General features: G+C 43.4%; 1 protein-coding gene across 1 annotated transcript; it reads right to left on the bottom strand.

Annotated features, from left to right (window-relative positions):
• Nucleotides 1-404: 404 nt before the first annotated feature.
• LOC136148441 (interferon omega-1-like) lies at nucleotides 405-968 on the bottom strand. The gene has a single exon (XM_065907991.1). The coding sequence runs from the start codon at nucleotides 966-968 to the stop codon at nucleotides 405-407; it is 564 nt and encodes a 187-aa protein (XP_065764063.1).
• Nucleotides 969-9,236: the final 8,268 nt, after the last annotated feature.

Genomic DNA, 9,236 nt, shown 5'->3' on the forward strand with positions numbered 1-9,236 from the left:
AATAAAAACGCTCAAGAAGTTGACCTTGATAAGTATTTAATAAATGAAACAAACTACAATTTGTATCATAAAAAGGGGAATATATTTTCTAAATTTTAATACAATGTCAGCACACACATCTTTTATATGAAAATATAAAATATTGAGATACAATAACATTAAATAAATACAATTTAAACAAATAACATCAAAGCATTTGTTGCTTATAGACTGATACTCCTGCAGCTGGGTACTTTTATATCTCCTTGCTTATGACCACTGACATGTATTAGCTGAGTTAATTCAATAAATTTGGTGGCTGAAGCAGAATTCAGCATCTTCTGAAATGACTCCAGGTGGGTATACGAGGGTGATGTGGCATCTTAGTCAGTGAGAGTCATGTCAAGGTGAGATCAGTCTCCATCCTACATTCTTAACCTTTCTTGCAAGCTGGCTGATGAAGAGAAGGCTCTCCTTATATCCAGTCTGACGATTTCCCAGGCACAGTCGCTGTATTCCTTCTCATTCAGGTAAACATGGATTCCCTTGAAGTACGTTGTCACGGCATCAGTGGGGCCCGTCCTTCCCAGGGCAGAGTCTTCCTCTCCCGTCACCTGCTGCAAACAGCCGTCCAGGTCAGCCAGCTGCTCACCCAATCCAGTGCAGAGCTGCTCCAGGATGGTGGTGTCCCAGGCAGCAGAGGAGCGCGTTGTGTTGAAGACGTTCAAGCTCTGCTGGAGCATCTCGTGGAGCACAGAGATGGCCTGGGCCTCTTGCAGCTGACCGCCCTCCACCATCTCCTGGGGAAAAGCAAAGTCTTTTCTGTCCTGCAGACAGAAGTGAGGGGAGTGTCTCCTCATTTGTTTCAGGAGATTACGGGTCTCCCTGCCAGCTAGCACATGGTTCAGAGACAGGTCACAGCCCAGGGATCCTCCCGGGCCATAGCTGACCAGCACCAGGGCCGTCAGTAGAGAGAGCACGAAGGCCATGGGGAAGATGAGGCTGCTGCTGGGCTGGTGGAGTCGGCGTCTGGTGGAACCTTGAGGTAGGTTCTCTGATGCCATGCTTTCTAAGCAAGGCCTTTAAATAGGGAACACGGTAGTTTTCATTTTCTAATCATTTCTATACACTTTTACTTCCTTTTTTGGTTTTCTGTTATGTATTCTCAATACAGTCAAAGAAATTTTCTTCCTTCTAGACTGTTAATTTTGTCTTTTCTTAGTGACTTCACATGTCCCCATCCAAATGGATATTTTTCAATCCAAAGATAGGATCTTCGTCTTAAGTCAGAATTGATGGACATGTGCAATTACACAGGTTATTGCCCTTTATCTCTCATTCATAAGTGTTGCTGTCCTCTCATCCATGAACATATTGTTGGCCTGCTCTTAGGCTCCTTTTTTCCCTCTTAGTTTCCATAGGAAGCCAGTCTCTGTCAGCTCTAGGTTTCCATATTTGTAAGGGACTTACCAGATCCCTCTGGCAGTTAAGCTCTTGGAAACAAAGGATAAGGGTTCCTTAGTGTTTGATTTAGAGAAGAAGCTGATTATTACCAGTCCTTGAACTCATCCCACATTTCTCTTCCTTCTGGAGCACATTCCTGCAGATCCTTGCCCTTCAGGGAACCATGAGGTTAGGACTATGACAGACATCACCCTTTCTTCCCACCATTTTCTTACTGGAGACCTGTTGTCATCCACAGACTGGGCCAGTACCCCCACCAGAATCCTGGTTCTTCTCAGGGAACATGGGTGAGGAGACTCTCATTCCAGGATAATTGTATTTCCCCAGCAGCACCTCATTCACAAGGGAGAGATCACTTGGAGCCACAGCCTGTCCTCTGGAGTGAGAGAGTCCCTTCCTCACCTGCTGGACTCCCTCCATGAGGGCAGGCTCACCACATCCTGTGGCCTCAACATCTCCTTTCTGTGGAGGGCTTGTTTATTTGTAGGGAAAATAAATTCTCTTCCTAAACCCCATCCTCTCCCCTGGAGTGTTTCTGTGAAGGACCCTACATCTTGGTGGTGACCTCCTCTTCTCCTGACCAGTTTCCCCAGGTGTCCAAAATATAAGCATTGCTCAGATGCTGAGAGCAAAAGTGTGTTTGTGTAAGTTGGTGAAGCCAATTTCCAACTGCAATCATTTTGCTTTTAGTAGATAAATAATATTTACTTTGCCAAGTACAGTTTTTATTTTTCAACTCTTTACTTAAACACTTCAACACGTGTTCTGCTCAGAGTTTCTGAGCTGGATGAAGGAGATTCAGTGATGGTGTTGTCTCGTGATGGAAGCTTATGTCACACAGTCTAGTGAGTTGCAGTCATTTACTCAGGCAGTTGTTTCCAACTGACATCTCTGTTCCTCTCTTTCTGTTTCCTCTGAGAATGTAGGGCAGTGAGACCCAGTCTATGAGATCAGGAGAAATAACCTTCTTTCCTTGAGTGTGGTTTTTTATTTAAACTTTTTATATACACTTAGTGACTTATTGGACAAGATGTGTTTCACTGCTCCTTCTCTGGCTGTAATTCATGATGAGGTGAGAACAAGAAAGGGAAGTAAAGAAAGCCCCAGGGGTTGCGTCACTTTCAAGAGGTTAGTTTTTTTTTTTGTTTGTTTCTCTTTGCAATTATGCTAGAAAATAAAACTCCACAGTTGTTCTGTGGACAAATAGAAAACACGGGTAAGTCTCAATGTCATGAATATGAAAGACCAGACACAGTGATGTGTCTCGGTTAGCCAACTTCAGTGCAGCATCCTGGGGCCTAGGCTGTGGCAGAAGGGAAGGATCAAGTCAATATGAAGAACAGAAAGGCTGAGACATGGCTGCTTCTGATAAAAGCTCAAGGAAGGGCAAGTCCTAAGTCTGTGGACTGCCATCAGCTTTGCAAGACCAGCCACCTGATTTTCCTTTCCTTTAATCCATATGTGGTCAGTATAAGGGAAGAAGGAAGAAGTCACTTGCACCAGTTCATGGGAGATGGACAATCAGAACCGCACTTGCTCGAACACTAACCATCTCTCACAGGGTCAAGGAGATCCGCCTTGCTGTGCATCTGTGACAAATCCACCTGGGCAGTGAGAAGTTGCATGTGACAAGAATCTCCTTTCTGTGGAGGGCTTGTTTACTTATTGGGAAGATAGTCTTCCTGAAATCCCACCTGCTCCCCTGGAGTGGTTGTGTGAAGTACCCTAGTTCTCGGTGGTGACCTCTTTTTTTCCTGACCCATTTCCCCAGGTGTCCGAATTGTCAGCACTGCTCAGAAGCTGAGAGTAAAAGTGTGTTTGCACAAGCTGGTGGAGGAGTTTCCAACTGCAATTATTTTACCTTTTCATAGATAAATAATATTTACTTTGCCAAATATAGATTTTATTATTCACTTATTATTCAATTTTACTTAAACTCTTCAACACTTGTTCTACTCAGAGTTTCTCAGCTGGAGGAAGGAGATTCAGTGATGGTGTTGTCCCTCATTGGAAGCTTATGTCATAGAATCTAATGAGTTTCAGTCATTTATTCAGGCAGTTGATTCTACTGGGCATCTCTGTTCCTCTATTTCTGTCTCCTCTGAGATTGCAAGGCAGTGAGGCCCAGGTTACTAGATCAGGACGAACAGCCTTCTTTCCTTTACTTGAGCATAATTTTTCATTTAAACTGTTCATATACACTTAGTGACTTATTGGACACTGTTGGTATTCCTCTTCTGCTCTGGTTCTATTTCATGCTGAGACAAGAACAATAAAGGGAAGTAAAGAAAACCAGAGGGGTTGCATCTCTATCACTTTCAAGATGTTAGATTTTTTTTGTTGTTTCTGTTTGCAACTTTCCTAGAAAATAAAATTGCATAGTTGTTTTGTGGGCAACAAGAAAACAAGGGTAAGTCTCAATGTCGTGAATATGAAGAAGGGAAGTGGTTTTCCCCTGGCGTCATGAGGTATTCTGAGTTAGCAGACTGCAGTGCGGCACGCCTGGGGAGTAGGCTGTGGCAGAGGGGGAGGATGAGGCCAATATGAACAACAGAAAGCCTGGGACAGGGCTGCTTCTCACAGAGGCTCAGTGAAGGCCAAGTCCTGAGTCAGTAGACTGCCTTCAGCTTTGGAAGACCAGCTAGCTGATTTTCCTTTAATCCACATGTGATCAGCATAAGGGGAGATGGAAGAGAGACGGGCAATCAGAACCCCAGTTTCTAGAACACAAACCCTTTCTGGCAGGGTTGAGGAGACCAGCCTTGCCCAGCATCTGTGTAGTTGATAAATCCACCTGGGCAATGAGAAGATGCTTTGAAAAAACTAGAATGCAAGGGAATGAAATGATTCCAAAAGATCCTGATCTTAATCTGGTTAACAGAAAAATTATGATATTAAAAGTAAGAGCTGCATTTTACTGGATTGCTAACCCTAATGATCTCTTTAATATTCCAGTTTGTGATATGATCACATTGATGGGTTGGGTTTCTGCAGGTTTTTGAAGAATTTTAAAAGTATTTATGTGCTTCTTTGACTGGGCCAAGTCTTAGTTGAAGCATGCTGGATATTGCATTTTCCTTGCTTCATGCAGGATCTTTACTTGGGCCATGGGAAGTCTTGCCTGCCTCATGCAGGATCTACTTCCCTGAACAGAGATTCAACTCAGGGTCCCTGCTTTGGGAGCATGGAATCCTGGCCACTGGACCATCAGGGAAGTCTTAAGGGATAGGGTTTCAATATATGAATTTGGGGAACACACACACATTCAGTCAGCAACATAGTAATAAGAAGATACCAAGGTATTGTGTTTATGGTAAGGATTCATTAGGATATGTGTCCTTCTCGGTATTTATTTGCAGAGAGATAACACATTCCCTGATGCTACCCTCACTTTTTATGGCACATCCACCCTGAATTGTTTACTAATTAACTGTTATTCATGTTGTACTGTGAACCTAATTACCAAGGAGCTACCAGGCTTCCCTGGTGGCTCAGATGGTAAAGAATCCGCCTGCAATGCAGAGACCAAGGTTCAATCCCTGAGTTGGGAAGATCCACTGGAGAAGGAAATGGTAACCCACTTCAGGATTCTTGCTTGGAGAATTCCTTGGGCAGAGGAGCCTGACAGGCTACAGTTTATGGGGTCGTAAAGAGTTGGACTCAACTGAACGACTAACACTTTAGCCAGACAAATTCAACAGACTATCAGTGTTCATCAAAAATGACAGTGACAACAAGGACAAATTCCTTAGCCTCTGTAAGGGACTCACTTAATCCTTCCAACATAGTTGAAACTGAGTTAATATTCTCCTTTCCAAGAGCCCCCTGCTAAGACTTTCTTTGAATAAAATAATCTAAGAATGAATTTGCAATCCAGGGTTCAAACCCTAATATGTCATATTCCAAACTCCCTATCCACAGCATAAACACCTGAGCACACTACATGTACTGAATTCTCACTTCTTTCCCTATTTTACTTCTAACAGAAGATGTTCCTTTTTGTTTCATACCTCGATGTTACAAATCTCTTATTTCCATTAATTAACGTCTCCCGCCAAATTCTAGATGAGCTGAACGATTTACAAAGTATCCTGATTATTTTGTGTAAGAAACAAAATGAAATTATCAAGTGATAGATATTACTGAGAGTCTAACTGTGCTTGACAAAATTAATAATTGTAATAATTATAAAATAATCATAGTTAACTGTCCAAGATGACTCATAGATTGTTAAGTGATCCTCACCATAAAATTGAGATACATGACAGACAAGGTCCTTGAGAGTTATGACCCTTGCGCGAGATTTGGATTACAAACATTTCAGTGAATCCACTGTAGAAAACCCCAAGCTGACAGCACTTGTGGATACAGGTAAAGCATACTCAATGCTACCAAAGTACATGAATGTGGGAAACGACTAGACAAATACAAGACGACGCATGCTAACGGGTGAATTGTGAGGGATGGAGCAGAGCGTCCCCATGGCCATCAGCAGGAAAACAGGAGTCCAGAAAGTCAGCACTTCCCCTGGGCCTCAGGGAAACAGCTCAGGTCCTGCCCTGAGCTAAGGCGCCCTCCAAGCTCCTTTTGCTGCGCCCCAAAGGCCGGGATGGGGCGCCCGCTGTCTCTGGAACTGACAGACCGGCGCCGCAAACCCAGCTGGACCCGCCTCCAGGTACAGAGCGGCCAACTCGGGCGGCGGATCCACGGGGAGAACTCCGGGGTCCCCCTCGGCGGGAGCCGCCGGAGCCCAGGGAGCGCGTGGGGCCGCGCGAGCAGAGAGGAAACTTCTTTTTCGGGCCGACTGCCCAGGGCAGCTTTGCCACCGCTTCTCTCAGAGCCTTTGATGTCTGCACCTGCCCTTGTAGCCACCCTCCCCTTCCTGGGAGGAGATTTTACCCAGAGCGATTTACAGCGGTGCCCTTTTATGCTGCGATTGATGGCTGGAAATCCAATGGCAACCCACTCCAGTAGTCTTGCCTGGAAAATCCCATGGTCAGAGGAGCCTGGTAGGCTGCAGTCCATGGGATCGCGAAGAGTCGGAAACGACTGAAGCGACTTAGCAGTAGCAGCAGCAGATGGCTGAAAATCAGAGCATGTTGTGGTATGTTTTCAGATTCAGGACTGTTTCTGGGGAAAAGGACTGATTCAGGGACAATGGGAAAGGCATCTACAATCCGGACAGAAATCTACTAGATACTGGGATCCTCCAGTGGGAAGGAAGATTGGGGACAAGACTGAGACTTAAAGGAGGCCCCGGGATTGAGAAAATTATTTCATTCAATAGTAATATAAAAGGTAAATTTCTCTTGTAATATTAATTGTTTGAAAAATCTTTTAAAATAGATGTCTTAAACTCACATAAGTTGAAACATTTTCCTTTTGCCCCAACAGTACTTTTATGTTCCTGGCTTTAATGGAAGCAAAATCATCAGTAATGTTTTCAAAATTTGTACTTTGTATATATCTCTCTTCACTGATGGAATGCCATATTTGATAAATTATGACCCAGTAACTATCTTAAATTACCAATCTCAACTTAACCAATCTCAGAATCCTTTTTCCTCTCATGTATTTTAACCAAGGATCGTCTATTAAACATTCAATTTTTATGTAGTCAGTTTTTCACTGGAGAGGTTCAATAACTTTTTCAAAATGTCAAACCACATGGATAAGTTGCTTAAAAAGGTGCAATCAAAATGCTTTTGATTTCAGCATCATGTATGCTCAGTAGGTATCAACTGTGAAATAGGCAGTTGGGTATATGACTCCAGCATGCATCTTCGGAAGGCATCACCATCAAGACTGATTTCTAAAGCCCTGAAAACTAGAGCAGCTCATGACCTAGCTCATGAGTTTGAAAAGAAAACATTTCTCGGCCCTGAACACAGGAAAACCACAAGTGTCTTTGTCACAAATGAAACTCAGACTGGATGCCAGCCAGATGGCAGGAGGGCACTGTGAGTGTGGAGCCTGGGATCTGGTTGAAGACCTTGAAATCTGTGTGTCCTCTAGCTGGAGATCACGGAGTTTGAACAAAAATGAATAATGAACTTTTTTCCATGGCTAAAGTGACAATGAAGAGCAATGGATACATTGTGTATGAATCAGAAATTCACAGAAGAAACCTGCATTTCCAGTGGATATGATGGGAAAGGTTGTCACCTATTCTAGCATACAGGTCTTAAAACTAAAGTGTCAACTCCACAGCTCTTCTTCTCAGCTCTACTCTGTGATGCTGGGGCTCCAGTTCCTTCCAGTACATTTCTCCTTTGCCTGCAGACTGTTTTTCTTTCAGAGTTCTCCCGAACCAATTCCAAGAGGTGGACTAGAAGGCTGGAGTCTGACTGATGACAACCACCATCAATTAGGAACAGGAAAACTAATGGTTGCTGCTAGATGCTCTGTGTCACCAGTCAGATTGGCAAAAACTAAAAAGGATGATAAGATCCTGCTTTGGTCAATGTGTGAGAACATGTAAGGACTTAAATGGTCTTGAGTATAGATTAATGTAGCCATTGTTATCGTGGACAGTTGGCAATATGCATGTGCCTGGTTTACGTATTTTCACCAATAAGATTAACTTCATGGCACCTTGTTCAGAGGAAGTCACTCACTTGCATTTTAAGACACCTGCATATACTTGTAGCAATCTCTCCTCTAAAAGCACTAATTTCTGAGAAGGACTGACTCTCGGGGGTGACACTGCCAGCACTTAGGGACTGAAGATTTTATGGAAAACAGCTAGGATCAAACCCAGGACAGCCCAGGCTTGGAGAGCAGAACCTCACACTTCATGGCCCTTGCTCCTTTCGTCCTGCCTCTGCTTTGCTGCTGAAAGTCTGAAACCCAACAGAGAATTGAGAAGGTAATTTAGAAGTTTCTTAAAGGAGTAGTACAGTAGTACTCATACTAAAGAAGCAAGAAACATTATTAATGAGTAATGTGTGTGATATTCTGCATTCATATGAGATCTCTGTGATTTCCCTATTATTCATTTTTATAGTAGATCAAGGCATTTTCTACTAATCCTTCTTTCTCAAAGAATTTCTATGACTTCCTAAGAATACTTCTAGAAGTCTGAAGCACAGAAATTGGAACTGTCTTCAGCACTGAGCACAGGAGAGTTCACACACTGAATATACTGTGAAACTAGCACCCGAGTTAAATATTTTGACTGAAGACCTAGCATCTTTCTAGTGTTTCCTTTCAGTCACTGCCTCAGGCCAGCTGTCGTGTCTCCTCCCTGGGGGCAGCTACTCTGGACTCTCATTGTCCTGATTATTTCTGCCAGGCATATTTTATGCCTCTTGTAATATGGACTCATTGATCCAAATAGTAGTCCTATGAAAAACTACTGTAATGTTCCCCATACTTGAGAAGAAGATCAAGACAGCATGCATGCCTGCGCGCATGATAGTTGGTTCAGTCGTGTCTGACTTGTGATCCATGGACTGTAGCACAAGAGGCTCCTCTGTTTATGGGATTTTCAAGAAAGAATACTGGAGTGGGTTGCCGTGTGCTTCTCCTTAGTGTTTGTGACATTTTTCAGGGTCACACTGCTGTGAAATAGCAGAGCTGCAATTCAAAGGTTTTGAAACTTCGAGAAGTCTCCTTTCACTTGTGCTGTCTTCCAGTGATTTCCACTGAGAGAACCTTTGAAGCTAAAAACCATCACAGAACACAGCTCCTGTGTTGGAGGCAGTGAAGATATTGTGCAAGGGACTGGTTTGTTCAGTAAAGCAGGACTGAGGAGAAGGTGGCAGGAAGAGTAACAGGTGTCAGGATCAGCC

Source organism: Muntiacus reevesi, chromosome 17 (genome assembly GCF_963930625.1).
Source record: "Muntiacus reevesi chromosome 17, mMunRee1.1, whole genome shotgun sequence".
Classification (NCBI taxonomy): domain Eukaryota; kingdom Metazoa; phylum Chordata; class Mammalia; order Artiodactyla; family Cervidae; genus Muntiacus; species Muntiacus reevesi.